The sequence below is a fragment of the Thamnophis elegans genome, chromosome 11 (assembly GCF_009769535.1).
Source record: "Thamnophis elegans isolate rThaEle1 chromosome 11, rThaEle1.pri, whole genome shotgun sequence".
Classification (NCBI taxonomy): domain Eukaryota; kingdom Metazoa; phylum Chordata; class Lepidosauria; order Squamata; family Colubridae; genus Thamnophis; species Thamnophis elegans.
Window position 1 is genome coordinate 4,466,053 of NC_045551.1, and position 21,267 is coordinate 4,487,319.

Here is a 21,267-nt window from a genome sequence, read left to right on the forward strand (position 1 = left end):
GCAGCCAAGATGCTGCAGTGGAGTTTGGAATGGCAAACATGCCACTCTGGGAAATATACCAGCAGGGGACAAAATGGTGAAAACTGAAGGAACCAAGATGGAAATAGTCTCAACGAAGATAAGTAGAAATTTTCTGCATCAGGAGTCTCTGCACTCAGTCATTCAAGCTCTGGTCATCTCACACGTGGACTACTACATGGGGCTGTTCTTGAAGAGCATTTGGAAATTTCAACTGGTGCAGAGTGCAGTGGTGCGCGCAGTCTAGGGCTTATATCCTGTGGAAGTATCTTTGATATTGTTAAATTATAACATCCATCTTCCTGGGAGGGATTCAATAGGTGCACAAAAATGCAAAATCCAGACTAGACATCTGGCAGACTGTGCAACCAACTATAATCAATAATAATAAAAATAAAGCAAGCTTTATATTTTTTTTACTACTGATGACTGTGCCCTTTTTATCTAAGTAATTTCACATATTAATATAAACACTCCTACCTTTACAAAGATGTAGATAGAGATATTCAATAGTTGAAAAAAGGCTTCTTGATATAAATTGTCCAAAAACAGCCATCCAGTGTTTTTTGTAACACTCCAACACATTTGCTAATGTCCAAGGGGGTTTATGATATACTACCTAAGAAAGAAAAATAATTTACTAGTCAGATTTCAGTATCTTTTTTAGAAACATGCCACCTACATCAGCTAGCATACTAGTAATTATATCAACTCCTCCCTATTTTGACAAACAGACAAGATATATAAAATAAATGATAGAATCTGATTTTGGAATGGGGTTAGTAATACCACCTAATACCGTCTCTTCTGATACTTTATTTTTTTCCTTAAAGACAAATTATATCAGAGGGACTTCATTTCATTGTGAGAGTATTTTACAATAGCTTGTAAACCCCTCATTGTATCACTATTGTGAAGCTATGAAGGGTTAACAAAATGTCAAGGTTTTAAAAAGACAAGATACAAGTATGTTCAGATAAGACTATTTGCATGCCATGTAATGCAAAAGGCAAAAATATGGAATTGAGGATAAAATTCATCTTCCTGAGATTTTCAGATTTTATTTAAACTATGAAGGTGTCATTTACATAAAATACTGACCTAAATCAGCTGTCACAGATGGCTAAAAGAAGCTGGCAGAATTTTGCCAGTCATGGAGAATCAGGAAATCTGAAGAGCATTTAAACAACAAGCAAATCCGGCATTAAGAATGCAAATTTGCATTCTTGTTAAGTGATTTGCTCATTTTGCTTACATAATCAATGGGATTTAGGGATTTTTGGCACCCTAATTTGATAAGTTTCAGATTATCTAAAATCCAAAATACACTAAGCATGAAGATAGATTTTTGAGGAAGGTTTCAAAGGTGTTACGTCTGCACAGTTGTTAGACCGTGGCATTTTAATTATTTTTAAACATATCTTTTTTTAAATGCGTATGACCTTTGCAGGCATTCCCATGCTCATGTGAACAAATGTCAAGCACCTGACAATCAGCATGTATTTATGACAGTTGTACTGTCCCAGAATCATGTGAAACTCCAGACTTCCAGGGAGGCAATCTAGCATCATTTCTTGGTCTTCTGTTTTTCCTAATTCTTTGCAATAACCATGACCATTGCCAAGCAGATTTGCTCCCCTTGACAGAGTTTCAGATATTGTCTTGTTTTAGCTTTTTTTTTGGTCCCCCACCCAGGAGGTGAGTTAAAAAAAATTTAATAACATCAGATAGGATGCTCTTTAATGTATGTACATCTGAAAATTATGCGCATGCATCCAAGTTGTATCACGATGGATGGCAGGGCTTGGGTCATGTCTCGGTGTCCTATGAAAAGGGGAATTTACTTTAGAGAAACAGAAAGAAAAGGTCAGAAAGCAAACCATTAGTCTGACCATGCTCCTTATTCCTCTCCAGACTCACACCTAATTTAGGGAATTGTATACTGGCTAAAAACAAGAAATGACAGCTAGAACAAGAATGTGGTTAAAGATAATTTAGATAATTGTTCTCATTCTGCACCCGCCTTGAGAAGTGGATTTTAAATTAACAGCCCCAAGCTGTATAGCAACAATGGCTTTTACGTGCAGAACATTCTGCTGCAAAATGGAAGCATTCTAAAGGAACTTTCAGAAGGAGCTCTTAAAGTGACTTGAGGATACTATACCAGAGCCTTACATGGCAAATGTGCCAACAAGATTCATTTCAAAGTTTGATACTAAAAGATCGACTACAGGAGAACAGCATTTAACTATAAAATATACAATCTAAAAATATTAAACAATTTGCTGTATGCCAAAGAGTGAAAATAATGTTGTGAAACTGTCATCATAAAAAAAACAAAAAGGGGGGGGGGGGGAGAAGAGAAGGAACTTATTGGTCTTGTGCCCAGCACAAACAGTCCTATCAAATGATCCTTGCCTTTTCTGCTTATAGAAGAAGCAGGATGCCTACCTGCCCCAAAATCCAACAGGAATTCCTAATAATATATAATAGGCTATAACTAAAATTGGAGTCAGAATGAACATAAGTATGTAAGTATAGGCAAGAACCCCTGATGCATTACACATGACTTCCCTAATTTGAAGACCTATATTTCTTTTGAATATTGGAAAATATTCACCTCAATCCAAAGATCTCCAAAAGCAATCTTCAATTCAGTTTCTAAAATAGAAGATAAAACATCTCCCAAGCTTTTTTCCACATCAAAAATAATTTCTGAAAGATGATTAGAACTCTTTTCAGTCTTCTTGGGGTATTTATCTGTTTGTGAGCAAAAGCAAGTTTAATGTTTCAATTCTATTACGATTCCAGTGCATTAGGTATAAAAATTATGAGGCCATAAGCATCCTTTGTACCTGAGAATAGATCCATGTTGTGAAAGGAGGTGCAGGCTGGTGCTCTGCTCAGACTGTTTTGTATGTCAACACAACTTTTTTCTTTGAAAACTGAAGCACTTCCTAATCCTGTTGGATAATACCCTGATAATCACACTGCCCAAGGTCTTCCAAATTGAAATTAGAATTAGAATTCTTTATTGGCCAAGTGTGATTACACATACTAGGAATTTATCTCTGTGCATAAGCTCTCAGTGAATATACAACAATAGTGATAGATCATTATCATAGAAAACTGCTATATTCAAATAATCTCTGATAATTTCCCTATTTGCATATCAAAACTCTTCAGTAGTTCCTTAGCTTAACTGAGGAACTATACTGACCTCAAAATATAAATTATTTCTCCAACTAATTCATTGCAACTAGTCTGATAAACTTGCAACGTTTTCCCCCTACACTTAACAACTACCATTTCTTTAGTCCCTAACAGTCATTTAGAATAGTGCTCCACAACCCTTCCAGCTTTGTGGACTGGCAGCGGAAGGGGAGGGTTAAAGGGATGGTTCCGCCATTCATCCGCCATTTCCGCAGCTTGATTCTGAATGGGCCATAGCCCGGGGTGGGGTGTTGGGGATCCTTAATTTAGAGGCACAAAAACATTAAGTCAATTAACTCAATAATTTTCATCCAGCTGGAAGTAGATTTTAACATGGCATATACTTTAGGATAATGTTGGCATTTCATCAGTGATGATTAAAATGATTTTATGACTTTTGTAAAGCTATTTTTTCAGTTTTAGATTGCAAAATCTTACATTTACCCGGAAATAAACCACACATATATTCAGAAACACTTTCAATTGTCTTGTAAGGCAGTAATGTCATGCAAATTTATAAAATAAAGAAAAACCAACCTTTTCCCCACTTGTTATTGGCAGTATCTTCACTAATAATTGTGCCCTTTGGAGTCATTTCCTGGAATGCAACAACCAAATCTGCTTTACTATATGCCTTTATTTCACTCACTAGGGCTTTGTTGCACAAATTTTTATCATCCCTATTAAATAAATACAAATAAACACACCTAGTTTTGCTTTCCTGGGAAAAGGAAGACAATTCAATGTATCCATAACACTGAGCAATACAATGAATATGATTTTGGCTTAGATGATTGAACATTAAATACATATAGTTAATGACCTATGACTTATCTCTGTGTTACATGAGCTGGTGAATCTCTCAATACCTGTATGAAGCCATTTTAAAATAAACTTTCCACAAGCAATTGTGGAAGTTGAACTTACAAAATTCTTTTTTCAAAGAATTCTGGAGGCTCTAATTGGAAAAAAAATCTCCCCCCTTACTTAGAATCCCCCTGAATTCCTACATAAGCGTATGTTTGGATTGTCTGAAACAGCAATATAGTACTTGCTCTTCGGTGAAATGAAAGACAACAGTTCTAAAACAAAGTATTATTTCTAACAACAATCTTCTAACTTCTTTGTCTGAGGAATAGTCATCTCCAATTAAAAAGTGTATATGATGACAATTTGCCATGATATGACACCAATCTACATACTGGTAGTCCTTCACTTACCACCATAATTACAGCCAGAATTTTCATTCCTAAGGCAATTGTTAAGCAAATAATTACAGTTAAGTGACTCACATAGTTGATGTTGCTTGTCGGAAGCCAAAGGAGAAGGCAACTGGCAATCACATGACTCTGGGATACTGTAAATGTCATAAATACATGCTGCTCTCCAAGCACCCAAATTTTGACTATGAGATCATGGAGATGCTACCATGGGTATAATAAGTGCGAGGACCAATCATGGGTCACATTTTCTTCAGTGCCATTATCTTTGAATCAGTGGAGGGTTCTGGCAGAGACTACTGCTGCTTTGCTCAGGGATGCGCTGTGCGTGTATGTGCTTGATGCGTGCCATGCACGCATGTGCAATACAACTAAAATTGCTCTGCGCATAAACAAAAAACAAGATGTCAGCGCCTATGGCGCCGCCAGGAGAACCAGTTCAGGGATGTGGCAGGCCTGGGTCGCTGCCAATTCCAACGACCCAGGCCACCAAGCTACTACCAGTTCAGCTGAACCGGTCCAAACTGGTAGGAACCCACCACTGCTTTGAATGGTTGTTAATGACTGGCTGTGAGTTGAGGACTACCTGTAGGTACCAAGGTGTTTTTAAAAGGGGATAGTGCTGAGAAAAGTCAGTAACTGCATTACTTTTTTTTGAAAAATGTATTTAAAATGATTGAGCCCTTATTGCTCTGTCAATGAAATTTAGATCCTCCATTGGAAAGCTACACCAAAAACGTACGTCAGCAAGATTACTTCAGCTTGAGGACAGAGATTCTGATACTGAAGGCAGCATTGTAACACACGATCATCATTGTTCTCAGTACTGAAACTTTCTGAAAATTTAGAAACAAGAGATTATAGTGTCATATTCTAAAATAATTGGCTGATAAACAAACAGCAATAGCACATCAAGAGGCAAGAAAAATATTTTATATTTATGGCATTCTTCATTTACAATTATACTGATTGAGCTCTGTCTTGCGAATAATGTAACATAATGTAATGTTACACAATGTAGTACAAGAGTGAAGCACCAATACTCAGAAGGAAACACTACTCAAAGGAGAACACAAACTTGACCAGAATAGAGGTTACCTTCTCAATTAATTGCACCAATTATAGGTGTGATTATGATTATTATATTGTATTTGAAACATACAGGAGCTCATTTTGATGACTAAGTCATGATTCACAATAATAACAGACAAAATTAAAACCATTACACAAAACCCAGATTGCGTAACACTATTATAGAGCCGAGGTGGCGCAGTGGTTAAATGCAGCACTGCAGGCTACTTCAGCTGACTGCAGTTCTGCAGTTCGGCTGTTCAAATCTCACCGGCTCAGGGTTGACTCAGCCTTCCATCCTTCCGAGGTGGATAAAATGAGGACCCGGATTGTTGTTGGGGGCAATATGCTGACTCTGTAAACCGCTTAGAGAGGGCTGAAAGCCATATGAAGCGGTATATAAGTCTAACTGCTATTGCTATTAAGAAATGGTCATATGATCCCCTTTTGCAACCTTCTGACAAACAAAATCAATAGGGAAGCCAGATTCTGGCTGTTTCTTAAGTCTTTGGCACCCACAAACATTCTTAGGAGGAAATTATAGTAGGTCTAGAAAACTAATCCTTTGAGTCTTTCCTTGCACCTTCTGGTCGATGGGGATAATTAATCATTGTGTAAATGTATCCATACATCACAATTAGGAAGGTGGGTGGCCAAGGGATGGTCTTGGGAATTGCATCACTGACTTCATAGCAAGCAGCAAATATTTGGCATTATTTTAGACAAGAGAAAGAAAGAGGCATTAAAAGAATCATCTTCAATATTTTCATTTCTGATGGAATAATTTCTGTTGGAATGGGGTTTATTACCAAGTAGTGCACTTATTGAAGGTTTCAGAGATTTAAGAATAAGAATAAAATTGTGACCAGTTCTACAATGACTTACGTGTTTTTTGAGAAGCAAGCTGCATGGATTGACCCCACAATTTTGGATCTTGATTTTTCAGGCAAGTATAGATGAAGTGAACTGCAGGGATTGCTTTTTGACTAACGTTTGCCAATATCTTCCCCCGCTTTAAGTTGTCCAATTCTTGCAGAACTACCCAGGGAATTAATAGCAAAAATCTGCCTATGCCTAATTAGGAGAAAAATAGCATTTTTGTCAAAAATTATCAAAAGAAAAAAAATGCATTTGTGAAATCCATGTGGTTGCATCTCAATATTCCTATGCAAAATATTCCTTTAATCCTCGTTTTCTATATTTATTCTCTAATTTCCAAATCCCTGTTTTATCTGTTGATTCCCATAATTATAAGTTCCAGAGAAATTAAAAAAAAACTATTTCGCTTAAAAATATTTTTTGTGTGTGTTTGGATTTATTTATGTTTTGACAGTTGACAGATGCTTTATGTTTCCTTTAAAGTCTGGGAACAAAATGAAAACAAACTAACAGGTAATCATTATACTTAAAACAATCTTCCTCAGATACAAAGCCAAATAGATGAAAAAATTAGCATCATGAATATGAATATATAATTTAGAAAAAAATGGTGAGGCATCTGATATCATTCCCAATTTTGTCTACTGTTAAATTTCTTATATTCAATTCAAAAGTCAGGCCACTGTAAGGTTTTGCTAAATTAGATTTTTAACTAGTTCAGTAATCTATTACTTCTCTTTATTTTTACCAAAAAAGAACACTAACTTTCTTAACTGTTAAATAAATGCACTTACACTGATTATTTTCAATCCAGGAAGAATAATGTTATGACCAGAAATTACAAGTTTTCCACAACCCAGCGTCTTTCTTACAGTTCATTTAGTGAACGTTCAAAATTACAACGGCACTGAAAAAAGTGATTTATGATCGTTTTTCAGAGTTGCAACCTTTACAGCATCCCCATGATCATGTGATCAAAATTATGATGCTTGGCAACTGGTTCATATTTATCACCATTGCAGTGTGCCAGGGTTATGTGATCACTTTTTGAGGCTTTCTGACAAGCCAAGTCAAAGGGGTAGCCAGATTCACTTAACAAGTGGGTTAGTAAATTATCAACTGTGGCAAGGAAGGTCGTAAGATGAGGCAAAACTAACTTAACAAATGTCTCACTTAAACAGAAATTTTGGGCTCAATTGTGATTATAAGTCAAAGACTACCTGTATTAGCATATAATTCCCATTGCTAAGATGACACTGATAATGATTATGAGGGGATGAAAGTTAAAGTATTTCTTGACTACAAGATCGCAAAGCGTTTACAGAATGAGCTTTGCAATATTATTTGTGCAAGTCCTGATTTACTTTGCTTGGCATGCTACAGGTGGAAATGTCTGTACGGGGACCTGCAAATTACCAGAGGAAGTTCTGATAAGCAGCTACACAAGCCTTCCAAATGACATGCCTGTTTTCAATGTTTTGAAGAGGGCTGATCCTAACAAGCTTTATGAAACTTGTTTTAAATGACTGCACAATTGTTTGTTGAATCATAATACACAATAGATATTCTCCAAGCATGTGAGGCACTTAGTAAGCATGCTGTTATGAAAGTAAGGCAATAAAAAAAGCTAGCTCTTTTTGTTTGAAATCAAACTGATCCACCGTCTTTTAACTTTGAGCGATGTCTGCTACTTCAGTACATTTTGTACCATGAGTGGTCAATAAGGAAGATAATAAAATTCACAGCTGCTTACATCGTATCATGTTATATTGCTTTATTAAAGGTAATTTAAAAGGAAAAAAAAGTCTAAAGTTGTTCATGAAATGAAACTGTCTGCCATAATATTTGGGGCTGAAGTTTAGTTTTCAGATTGAAAAAAATATGTGGCAGGTAATGGTGAAGCAACATATTTCAGGTAAGATGTACTTGATCAAGGCTTGTTACCGAGATAAATCCACACATACCTGGGATATTTGCATTCTTCAAAGATTTGATGAATGTCAAATGGCTGATCATTATATTAGTATCAATCACAATCAAAGTATTCAACCCAGAGAAAATATCTATTAGAAAAGAAGAAGAAAAATATAATTCAATAAGTGGCTTTATCTTTCATTTATTTTCTTCTTCCCATTGCCCCGTTAACGGAGAAGCAGCAGAAAACACCTGACACAGATAAGCTTACTAGAGGATATATGTGATTCATCGTCTGCAAGATCTATTTCCATGCAAGTTAACTCTCCACACGCCTGCACGACAGGCAGATCCATCTTCTTCTCAATACGAGCTGCATGCAAGTCTTCTACAATCTGCATCTACAAAAATAATTGTAAAATCATGAGTTGAAATCTTAAGCAGGAGATAAGGAAGCACTCCCAGTTCTTGCTGTTTTCCTTCTCTCTATAACTGTCTATCCACTGCTCCAAGTGTTTGGGTGGGTAGGAGAGAGGGAAGATACTACTCCTTGTCTTACTCTTTCCATCTAGGTTGTAGATGAATATGATACAGAAGGGAAAATAAATGTATAATACTAATGACAATGAGTAAAAATTGTTCTCATTGAAAAGATTTTTTCTAAAAGGTCTAACAAACCTGCATGAAACCTGTCTATATATCTTGATACATTGAGGTAAGCATACTTTCTTTTCCCTAATTTTCATTTCCCTATCCACAAATTCTAATTTGCACACATTTAAGAAGGGAATTAGCCAATTCAAATCCTGATTCTGTTTGACTGGAATCAAACTATTACAATTTCTCTTAACTCTGTATTATTTATATTGTTTAAATAAACATGGTGACAAGAACTCCTACAGGTTTCACTATCAAGTTCAAAATGTTATGTTGGGACTTTTTGTCCATTTTCTATCTAGCTTCTGATAGAAGTATGAACAAGTATGCTCATTCTTCATTAGTTTTAGATACTGTACCTTGACCAATGAACATGTTCAGTCCCCATTAGGCTACAGCACTTTTGGATTCCTCCCAGTTATCAATTCCACCCTCCCACTTCACACCGAGGTACATATATTTCTGTGAACTTCTGCAATGATCTCATGAGAGGTAAAGATTTTCATGCATTTCTTCTGGAAATTTTAATTTGCTTCTGCTATCGCTGCTTTTATTGTTTACATGCTTTATATTTTTATATACTGTTTCCATTTTAAAGCTTTAATTGTGATTATAAAGTAGATGCAATCACTCAAGGTTTAGGTAATAAAAATCCAGTCTCTAGGTATGTGTTATTGGCATATGTATATTAGAATGGATGAGAACAAACAGAATCAATATGATTAAAAACAAAAAAAGAAAAGAAAAAACAACAATATAAACTTTGGCTAGTATGAACTAAAAACAGCATGTAGGGAATGCTGATAAAACAATCTCTAACCTCTTGGTCCACATCTGTATTTTCGATGTTTTCAAGGGAAGAACATGAGGATTTGGAACTCTGTAACAAAGATATATATATATGTCCATAGCTGTTAATTTTACAGTTAGAATTTTACTTGGAATCTGAAACAATTTTGAAAGGAAGAAAAATAATGCCAGAGAAACTAGGTAAACTTTATTACACTTTTAGAAAATGTTTTTGGTTTTTCCTTTCATGTTTTAAATTATTGAAGTATTATTAATTTCTTCTCATATTTAGCCCACACTAGTCTGCTTGCATTTCTCCTTCAAAATTTGTCTTTATCCATCACATCTAAGCAGCCCTAGGCCTAACTTAATCTGCTTTCCAATATTTACTACAGTATACATCCTCTGCTCAATGAGTCTTTGTTATATTTGGTCAATCTGAATTTCAGTAGTGTTTGGAAGTTAGGATCTTCCTCATTGGTTTATGAAGGGAAAGAATGAACCACTTTTATTGATACACTGTCTAAGCAAAAACTCCTTGACTATTTAAGGAGCCATTCCCTATATTCTTACATTATCTGCCCAAGAAAATTATTTAAAAACCCATAAGAGATCTCAACTAAAGCAAAACTACCACTTCATATCTCATGATATATATATTTTTTACTTTACCCAACTTGAATGAAACGTGACTGGTTCAAATTTATTTCCTCGAATCCTTGAATTACAAATATCCGTCTCTGAATCAGTAGGTGTTGGTTCTTCATTTTTATACTTCCAACATTTGGGCAGCTTTGCCAGGTGATATGAGAGTGTGCATTTGACTTCTTTACCATTTTTGCTGGAAAGTTCTAAAGAAAGACGCTTCTCCTTTTCAAGAGTATCTTTTTTGGAAGCCTGCATATGCACTTTAGAATCCGTGACAGTAAAAGGTAAATCTGGAACGTGCTGGGTTTTGCTACAGTTCATTTTCGGGGTTATTTCATTGAATCTTAGTGTTTTTTTCTTATGAAGGAATGAACTTTCTGCTGGTCTCGTGGTTTCCTTGAATTCCTCCATTATACGTTTTAGAATTACTTTTTTAAACTTGGTGCTCTCCATTTTATCTTTTTTTTTATCCTTCTCTTTGATGTTTATGATCCCCAAATCGTGTGACAGCTTCCTCCTTTTTTTGTCATCAGGATCACTGCCACTCATGCCAGACTGTTCTTTACGAGAGAAGACAACTATAGGCTCCATAATGCTTTTCTCACCAAGATTAGCCGTGGCTTTAAATTGCATGGTGATCTTTTCACGCTCTTCAAGAGGTATTAAAGCACTATTAATGGGTTGAGAGTCTTTTGATATCTTTGCTTCGAGTCCTGTACTAGAATGTTTGAGATCGAAACTCATTTTTGCTTTCACATATCCAGCACCACTCACTCTGTGAAAACATCATTAAAAATCACTTTAAAGAAAGTTAAGACTGTGGAAGGTAAACTGCGGATTTTTAAAATTATAACCCAATCTTTTATCTAACAGGAAATGTTAAGAGAAAAACCTGAACTTATCAATATATTAAAGATAGAAATAGAAAATATGACAGATACCTTGTTATAAAATTATTAGTCCCCTCAAAATGAAATACTTAATCTAATTCTAAAAATTAATTCTAAATTAGAAGCATCCTCCAGTTATTTTAAACTGTAATCCCATATGACAGTTTGATCTTATAAGAACTAAAACTGAAAACTTCCAAAGAATATCATGTTGCTACATTAGGAATAAGAATTCTCATTTGTAACTTACAAATGACACAAGTATTATCATCTAGCTGAGGATATGCAATGGATGCCTATTTCTATTAGCCATGGCATCTAGAAAGAGCATTCCATAGGTTATTTTCTTTGCTCATGGCAACATAGTAACACAATCTCAAATATAATAGGGTTACAAATAAAACAAAAAATAGTAGGAAATTTTCCCTAATAATGGAACAATAGTACAAGTAAAGTTCTTAGACAAAGTAATAAAAGAAAGAGTTATAAAATTGGTGCATTGGGGATTATTAACAAGAGTATCATTTTCTCCATAATTTAATTGATTAAAAGAGAGGCAACTAATATGATTCAATCAAAGATTCCAAATTGATCAACAGATTTCAAACAGTGTTTGCACTGCAGCCCATTTAGATTTTTCAACCTCCAAAATATCAAGTTTCATTCCTCCTATCAAAGAAAAATATTACCTTTGGTCCAGCTGTTCTTTTGCATGTCTGTTCCCAATTTCTGCTGATTCTGGTTTCTGAAAGAATAAGAAATATTTATTTATAAGCATGTGTGTTTTCTTATATTAAACAAATAATATTTCACAATAGGGAGAGCAAAATTGTATGGAATTTCACTATATTGTATGCATCATTCTTTTCTCAAAGTAAAAGTACAGGATACGATATCTGAGTTAGATTATTATTGCTTCTATAATCTTCTCTTTCACTTTGTTTTTACTGTACCATATTAACAGTAATATCCATTAATCTCCATGGGCCTGCACATACCATTTCATAAAATTTCCATTAAGATTCAGCAATGACGTCTTGATCATTGTTAATTATATTATTCTAGATATGCTTTGGTAACTATTTCTTGGCACAATCTGCGTTTGTGATATCAATTCCTGCGGACGTTCCGTGTATGGTAGGAAAAAAAGTACTATTTTGTAGCCTAAACACTGAGCAAGAGTCTTCTAATCTTGCTGTCCTTGAGTTTCTGCAAAAGCTTAACTAGTATGACTCACTGTTGCAATTTAACATTAAAACCCTAAGTTTCCCTAAGTTTGATACTCGAGTGTTAGATCAAATGTTTCATGGTGTTCCTATAGTATGCATAAATATACTGCTTCAAGCAGGTAGTCTTTTTTGTTTTGTCAAGTGCCAGGGCAGTCATCAGATTCCCAGGTATTTGGCGGTGTGTGTGTGTGTGTGTGTGTGTGTGTGATCTAGAGACAATAAGCGTACCAGTGAATAAAGGGATTTTAAGCTTTATTATTAACTCAAGCAAACAGATTTAAAAGTTTAACATAAAAAGTATACGTACCAAGTAAGATGACTCTCCAGTCTCTTACAAGCTGCCAGGAGCTTCTTAATAATGACTGCAGAGATAACTAAGGGCTGGCAAATTTCCGCAGTACCCAATGCAAAGTTCTGTGCAGAAGCTTTCAATAAACAACACTGATCCCAAGGTTTTTATCAAAACTTGGCCAGGAGACTGCAAAACCTGACCTTGACTAGGGATGGAAAGCAAGAATCTTTCATAGTGAGAAAATCTTTGAAGCTAGCCTATGTCAAGCTCCCCCGCTTTCCCCTTTATTCAGCAACAAGAGTAAAAAGAACCAAGCATGCTTGCTCAGAAAAAACTACAAAATTCTAGACTTTTCTTAATATGAAGGAGAAATCAAAACTTCTTGAAATTACAATGGCTTCTCCATTGCCACTAAAAACTGCTGCTTTGCAAGTTCATCAGCACTCAAAAATAATTTTCAATTCTTCTGACTTTCCACATTTGCTCTATTCTATACACCTATTTATATCATGAACCCATCATGGGAAATAGAAAAATTATATGCTTATGATTGATTTTTTTTAACCTATTTGGCTTTATAAACTTCCTCTCCTTGGCACAATCTAAGAACCTAATGGTACTTTCCTTGTATTTTTATTGAAGCATACTAAAAAAATAAGATTCTCAATATGCAATCTAAATTCTGTTCTGCATCTGAAAAGCCTGGTTTGGAACTAAAATAAATATTTAAAAATAAAAAATGTTCTAGGAAAAGTCCTTTATTCCTCTACAACTGTTACCTAAACACTGGACCACATCATGTCTTCTGCAGCTTTCTGGCCTGCAGTCTTTTGTGTATATAAGCTGGCCACTCTTACATGTTCTCGTAATTCCTAGAGAATAAAGCTTCTTGCCCCATCTCTGTTCAGCTTTAAAGCATTAGGAACTAACTGATGTGGGGAAAAAGCACAAAACATAACACTTCAAGTGGGTTATGTTTAATTCTGTTATGTAATAAAATGCGATATTGACTTCAGTTACATCCAAGATACATAGAACAAAAGCAGATTATCTGTTTTTTTAATACTGCAAACATGGTATTAAGACTGAATATTATCGGACCTGAAGTTCTCCAACTGGACAGATGTGGGGGATGTGAGCTCTGAAGAGTCTCACATGAACCTTGTCTGACAAACTGTCTCCAAGATTTGTTTTTGGATCAGAGCCCCCTGGGGGGGGGGGGTGTGAAGAAGGGGCAGCGTCTCATCAGACCCAGACGGGGTGCAACAGGTCCCTCGTAGGTCAGAGATTTGCCCTTTGAATCAGAGCCGGGGCAGCAGCATGGCAACATGACTGCATAAGAGCTGCCTCCAGGCCAAAGCAGCTGAACAGGAGCGTTCAGAGGCGAGATGAAAGCCTGGTAAGATCTATTAGCCCACAGTTATAAATCAGAATTTGAGAAAGGCAAAGAATCTTGAGAGCATAAATAATATTGATGGACAGATCAGGGATTTTTGCAAAAAGAAAGAAGGGGGAAAATGAAGGATTGAATCACTAGCCCCAAAGAGAGCCATTTGCTTGAAATAATTTTGACCGAAAGGAAAAAGAAGAGAAGTGACAAACCCACTTAAACACAACCCACTTAAACACAAACTCTAAATTTGTTTTTGGACTTGAAAAAAATGTGTTTTTAAAGGAGTCTAGGAACGTGAAGATTTGCTTCCTCCGAGTGTCTTTTAACTAACATATCTTAAGCAACTCCAATTAATGAGAACTGGAATGCAACAAGGGAGAAAGATGAAGAAAAAAGCACCATCTCCTTACCGACAACTGATAACCTAATCTTGCTTGTGTGAGAAATTTTAATTAACCAACTGCCATAAACCAGAACTTGGAAAAGCAGGAGGGAAGAGAAACATACCCAAATTTGGCTGTATGCAAGTTTGTTCCAATTTATTCTGAGCAATTATAACTAACGAGAAGCGGAAAGTACCAAGGAAAAATAATAACAAAATCAAGAACTGGGGAAATATAAAGTCTTTTTCTTCTTTTTTGTCTGCAAAAGATCATGATGGTTCCAGCTTCTCTTCCATTTTCACAGTAGTTGAGTTAACTAAATTTATGGTGGACCAGAATTTTAAAATAAGATTGGTATAACTAACTGCAATTTTGGAACTGGACATTAAGGAAGAACAAAAGACCAAGATGGCTCCTGTCGCTCTTTCCCACAGCAGTTGAAGTAGATAAAGTGGGAAATAAAAAGCAGAGAAAAAACTCTATAGGACTTAGCAGTGGTATAGGGAAAATTGTAAGGGGGGTGGAATCTGTCCCAACAAAAGGGAATAAAAACCAGACAAAAGATATTTTGGAGGTTGACAGTGGCATAAGGAAAATTGAAATAGGAGGTTACACCCCAACCAAGGGAAATATAAAAGATCTTTTTGACGGAGGCTTGGGGAAAATTGAAGAGGGTGGACATGTCAAAACAAAGAAAAGGGAGAAGGCAGGAATAGAGAAGTGGGACAAAAGACTTACTAGGAAAAAATCAGACTAGAAATTGTTATATGGGAAAATATAAAGCTAAGATAAGAGTTTTATTCCTAAATATGACAATAAAATGGAGTTGCTAACTGACTGAATATGATAATGGAAAGATAATTAAATAAAGGTTAAAACATATGGAATATGGACAAATATGAAACTGATATGGGGAGATTGTAAAGCAGAGGTTTGTGATTCACTTTTATACATGATAATTAAACTGAGTTGCTAATTGATTGAATATGACAATAGAAGGACAATTAAGCATGGGTTAAAATATATGAAACATGGACATATATAGAACTTTTAAGATGATGAACAAAGTGAGATGTGTACTATTTCTTATTCTATATAGTAGATTAAGGGAATTGTAATGAACATTGAACAGTAAGGATTGCCATTTATAGACAATTAAGGGTAATCTAAAACAGGATATGGAAAAAGGGAATATGAAATATACTATTGAGATTTAAAGACAGAATTACAAAGTAGGGGCACGTAAGGATGTATAATTATATAAACATAGTGATGAGAATAGCTGGGAATTGTAACCAGGTCTATATCTCGCCCAAAATTAGGCAGGTTTGGGGGGGGGGGTTAAAAGTATGACGATATATGTATACTTTTTTGTTCTCTTTTTTTTTTTTAAAAAGGAGGAAGATATATATTAAAATTAAATATGTATATTGAAAAGGAATTATAAATACCATCAACATAAAATGGAGCTCGCTTAGAAGCTGAAATACACCAAGTAAATGAGATGAAGAGTGTGAAGTAGAGAAGGGAGGTAAGGGAAGAAGAGAGGGATAGGAGAGAGGGCAGGGGGGAAGAGGAGGAGAGAAAGGAGGAGTGGAAAGGGGAGAGGAGAAGGAGAGAGGAAGGGGAAGTAGAGAAGAGAAGGGTGACAGAGGGAAGAAAGGAGGTAGGGAGGGGGAAGAGAGAGGAAGAAGAAAGTGATGGATAAGGTACAAATATGGTGTATGGAGAGCAGAAGAGCCAATAATTGTTTTTGGGAGTTGATGGTAAAATGAATTGATGTAAACATTTAATAATACAATATGATGTTAGCTATGTAATAGTATACATGTGGTTATATGTTATGAAAATGAAAAAAATAAAAAACTTTATATACAAGACTGAATATTATCATTAATCACTGATCAGATACAATATCATTAATCATTGATCATGTACCATTCATGGTGCCATCTTAGTGTTTTCATTTTTTTAATGCAATGACAACTCTAATCCTTATTGTTATTATTTATTAAATTTATTTTCTCTTTATCTCATTGTCACACAAATCTGGATGACTTACAATCCAATAAAATCATAGTATCAAAGACTGAAACCGCAAACAATAAGTACATTAATAAGAAATAGTAAGGCAGCAGGGAATATACAATAAAGTGGAGGTCAACTCTTCTATTAATCCAGTAATCACCTCTACGTTAACACACCTTCTCTGGGCCCCTGGCCAAGGATAAAACCAGGTGTAAGACTTTTACAAAGGGTCAAGAGAGTGAGAGCAGATCTCACTTTGAGGGGAATGAAGCTCCTCATGGCAGCTTCCATTGCAGAAAAGGCTCTTCTGGAACCAAATTCCTTGGTTGACAGGATCCACAGCATGCCCCTCCTCCCGGCAGAAGTGGGGTGGGCCAATCCCACTGGGATTGAGACAGTTCCTCCGCTAATATAAAGGTAATAGCTACAGTTTCTTACCTTTTTATCCAAGATGTCATCCTTTTGACTGGATTTCTTTTTGTGTTTTTTTGACATGCTTAGGTCTGAAAATCTGAAAAAAAAGTGCTACAGTCTTAATTACAAGTATATTTAAATTATGTCTATGGAGATTCTCAGTCATCCAGGTTCTGGTGGTCCCAAAGGTGCTTTTTCAAGAGGCAAGTGGACTTTCTGGTTTTTCTTTGAAGACGTTTCGCTTCTCATCCAAGAAGTCCAGTTGTCTCTTGAAAAAGCCCCTTTGGGACCAAGTATGTTTAGATATTTTCCCAAGCAGTTATGTAAAGTACAAAAGCTCCATATAGGTTGGAGATTCCTAATTTAAGCAGTGAATACTGTACTGAAATATCTCTGACTTTTATCTTAGATTTAATTTGAAATTTAGTGTAATACAAATGAATTGATGACAGATTATAAGGAAAGGAGGTGGTGGAGAGAAAACAAGGATATAATCTTTCGTATGCTCATGTGTTAGTTACATGATATATATTATTACTTAGTAAATGGATTACAATCAATGTTAGATTTATCAGAAATCATTTCAAAAGACAACGTATTTGTTAAATAATGGATGAGGGCTTGCTCCTGTAATTCTTTTCTAAAATTGTGCTTAGTTTGTAATAAAAAAAATAGTGCTGTCCATTTCCCTTAAATCTTCCCTTCTTTAAAGAATTTATTTGTGCATCATAAATATGTGAATGTAAAAAAACTGAATCAGCATTTTTGTAACACCTGAAGTCATGAAATGTAAAAATAATGAATCTAGATGAACTTATTTTTGGGTGATGGACATATTTTATTGAACAAACACTGAATTTGAAACAGAATTATGTACTGATTACTAAATTATGTCGTGTTGCTAAAATTTATAAATGTTTATTGACATATGACAAAGAAGAAAAGCAAGTGAAATAATGAATGATAAACTGGGCTAAAATTTTGGGCTATAATATACAAATGGACCAATGGAAAAAATATGTGGTTGAAAGCACTGAAATTGACCTTATCTTCTAGGCTTAAGACATTTTTTTTATAAATTGTGTCACTGGTATTTGTCAATAGAGAAATTGTCTAGAATGTATTTCAAATCTGTGCTGGAAATGTGTGAACATGAAAAGACATTTTATCATGTTTGGTGGATGTGTAAAAAAACCCAAAACATTTTGGATGAAAATATATGCTTAAATTAAAAAAGATTTTAAAGGTTAAAGTACAACTGGAACCAGAGACTTGGGGGGAGGGGGGCGCTAATGAAAAAAACAATTAGAAAAAAGATATGGGATTTTGTTTTATATATGAAAACTGCAGCAATATTACTATATGTCCCAAAGTGAAAAGAAGCTTGATGCTACCTATAGCAGAGGAGTGGTTGGTCAGAATGATGGAAGTTGCAGAAATGGCTACATTAACTGCTTTCATTAGAGAAAAAGCAATATCAACATTTACTGTCAATTGAAAATCCCTTACACTTTTTGAATGAAACAGCAAAAAAACTTACGATTTGTGGCTTTGATGATTAGGAAAAAAACTGTATAAGCAAGAGTTTTCGTAATCATAGAGTAAGAAATAATTTTGTGATTATATTTGCTGCAAAGGAAATCAAACACTTCTATTTTCTTTTTGGATCTTTCTAACTTTTGTTTCTTTTCCTCTCTTATGCTCTTTGTTGACATTAGTTTTTAAACTTTTTGTAAAACTTTAATTTAAAAAACTATACAAAAATAGAGCAAATGATCAAACATTAAATGATAGTGTTACATGTGAAAATTGAACAACAGTTCTAGATAACATTCCACAAATGCCACAGGTATGGGTTACATTACTCCCTTTCCCAGCTGCATTTTTATGTTCCTTAAAACTTGCAAGTGTATTCAACTATTTTCTGAATAGAGTTTTGCTTACTTCACCAGTAGATTAGATTTTGTACATTAAATGAAAAAATGCTTTGGCTAAAAAAAAAAACATGGTTTACTGAACTTCAAAAGGAGGCATGGATGGTGCCATGCTGAAATGCTAATACCATGAAAACATTACAATGTTGCAATTTAAAAGGAAACCTACATGTAAATCTTTTTTAAGCTGCTTTAGTCTTGACCTGTAAAGTTTCTACTATTTATGCTTCTATGTGTGGTGTTATACTAGGTAAAGGCTCCCCTGGCGCATATGTGCTAGTCGTTCCTGACTCTAGAGGGTGGTGCTCATCTCCGTTTCAAAGCCAAAGAGCCAGCGCTGTCCGAAGACGTGGTCATATGGCTGGCATGACTAAACGCCGAAGGCGCGCGGAACACTGTTACTTCCCACCAAAGGTGTTTCCTATTTTTCTACTTGCATTTTTACATGCTTAGGTTGGCAGAAGCTGGAACAAGTCACGGGAGCTCACTCCGTTACGCGGTGCTAGGGATTCGAACGCGGACCTTTCTGATCAACAAGCTCAGTGTCTTAGCCACTGAGCCACCTTGTCCCTAAAATTATACTGGGGGGGGGGGAAATTAAAAACTAAAATTATACTAGGAGGGGGGAATTAAAAACTAAAATTATACTAGGTGGGGGGAAATTAAAAACTAAAGTTATACTAGATGGGGGGAAATTAAAAACTAAAATTATACTAGGTGGGGGGAAATTAAAAACTAAAATTATACTAGGTGGGGGGGAGTTAAAAACTAAAATTATACTAGGAGGGGGAAATTAAAAACTAAAATTATACTAGGTGGGGGGAAATTAAAAACTAAAATTATACTAGGTGGGGGGAAATTAAAAACTAAAATTATACTAGGAGGGGGAAATTAAAAACTAAAATTATACTAGGTGGGGGGAAATTAAAAACTAAAATTATATTAAATGGGGGGAAATTAAAAACTAAAATTATACTAGGTGGGGGGAAATTAAAAACTAAAATTATACTAGGTGGGGGGAAATTAAAAACTAAAATTATACTAGGTGGGGGGAAATTAAAAACTAAAATTCTACTAGATGGGGGGAAATTAAAAACTAAAATTATATTAAATGGGGGGAAATTAAAAACTAAAATTATACTAGGTGGGGGGAAATTAAAAACTAAAATTATACTAGGTGGGGGGAAATTAAAAACTAAAATTATACTAGGTGGGGGAAAATTAAAAACTAAAATTCTACTAGATGGGGGGAAATTAAAAACTAAAATTATATTAAATGGGGGGAAATTAAAAACTAAAATTATACTAGGTGGGGGGAAATTAAAAACTAAAATTATACTAGGTGGGGGGAAATTAAAAACTAAAATTATACTAGGTGGGGGGGGAAATTATACTAGGAGGGGAAAATTAGTGGACATTAATGCTTTCTTACCATGACTGTGGACGTTTGCTCTTTCTTTTTTTAATAGCTATTCAAAGTAAAAGAGCAAATACCCTCAGCCTTTGTTAAAATGGATAAAGTAGTACTGGAAAGGGATGCCAATAAAAGATCACCGCAACTAGTTTAGTATCCCAGTGAGGCCAAACCGATTTTACCACAGCCAGAAAAGGGAAGGGCTGGTTTCCCTCAGTCCTCAGTTCCGCTGTAAAATCCATTTTAAAATACTTCTTTTTCCCCCCTCCCGTTTCGTGCGCTTGTCAACTTAAACCCCACGCAGGCGTCACCCTCCCCGTTTGCTCAACCAAGCCTCGCTTTGACCGGAGTCCGTTAAAGAAACGGATTCAAACGACACCCGTGTCAAAACGCTATAACTGAAACTTAACCTTACCTGGTGGCTTTTTTGAGGGAAGTTGAGGCGACTTAACACGCGTTAACACTCGAGTCAAGATTCCCAGGAGCGCCACAACCTTTCCAGAGGGATCATTTTTGAGCGCCTTGAAAAGGTTCCCCACCTTCCCCTCACGACTCTTTTCTGGTAACTAAAAGACACCTCAGGGCCCCAAAAAGAAAGTATCGGCCATTCGCCGAGGCTTGTTTTCCTCTGACGTCTCTCAGGCACGCATCGACTTCTCCGCCCTCTTGCAATAAAAGAAAAAAAGACACCGCCCCCCTCCCTCCCAGCAGCCAATCGGCTCCTCTTTTACACCGCCCTGCAACCCGTCAATTTGCGGCCTCCCAATTAGAAGAGCCGATGGACGCCAGCCCTGTCGAGTTGCATGCTGGGTACTGTAGTTCATTAACTGTACACACCGGCAAAAAAAAGGCGGCCTTGTTTTTTTTTCCTTCAGAGCGGC

The 21,267-nt window shown here is 35.6% G+C and overlaps 1 protein-coding gene across 3 annotated transcripts in view; it reads right to left on the reverse strand.

Annotated features, from left to right (window-relative positions):
- Positions 1–21,041, reverse strand: part of SWT1 (SWT1 RNA endoribonuclease homolog) — a 32,647-nt gene extending 11,606 nt beyond the window's left edge. The window contains exons 1-12 of one of the 3 annotated variants that reach the window (XM_032226367.1): positions 20,802–21,041; positions 17,063–17,135; positions 11,989–12,044; positions 10,434–11,184; positions 9,793–9,852; positions 8,587–8,716; positions 8,366–8,464; positions 6,408–6,596; positions 5,194–5,287; positions 3,769–3,911; positions 2,639–2,778; positions 499–637 (exon numbers count right to left, since the gene is read on the reverse strand). In XM_032226367.1, coding sequence (XP_032082258.1) covers positions 499–637; positions 2,639–2,778; positions 3,769–3,911; positions 5,194–5,287; positions 6,408–6,596; positions 8,366–8,464; positions 8,587–8,716; positions 9,793–9,852; positions 10,434–11,184; positions 11,989–12,044; positions 17,063–17,119 — 1,858 coding nt within the window. In that variant the 5' untranslated portion in view covers positions 17,120–17,135; positions 20,802–21,041. Of the gene's footprint in view, positions 1–498; positions 638–2,638; positions 2,779–3,768; positions 3,912–5,193; positions 5,288–6,407; positions 6,597–8,365; positions 8,465–8,586; positions 8,717–9,792; positions 9,853–10,433; positions 11,185–11,988; positions 12,045–12,835; positions 14,046–17,062; positions 17,136–20,801 lie in introns of those variants that run through there. The other 2 variants (XM_032226368.1, XM_032226370.1) reach the window with 2 other exon arrangements.
- Between the last annotated feature and the right edge of the window lie 226 nt (positions 21,042–21,267).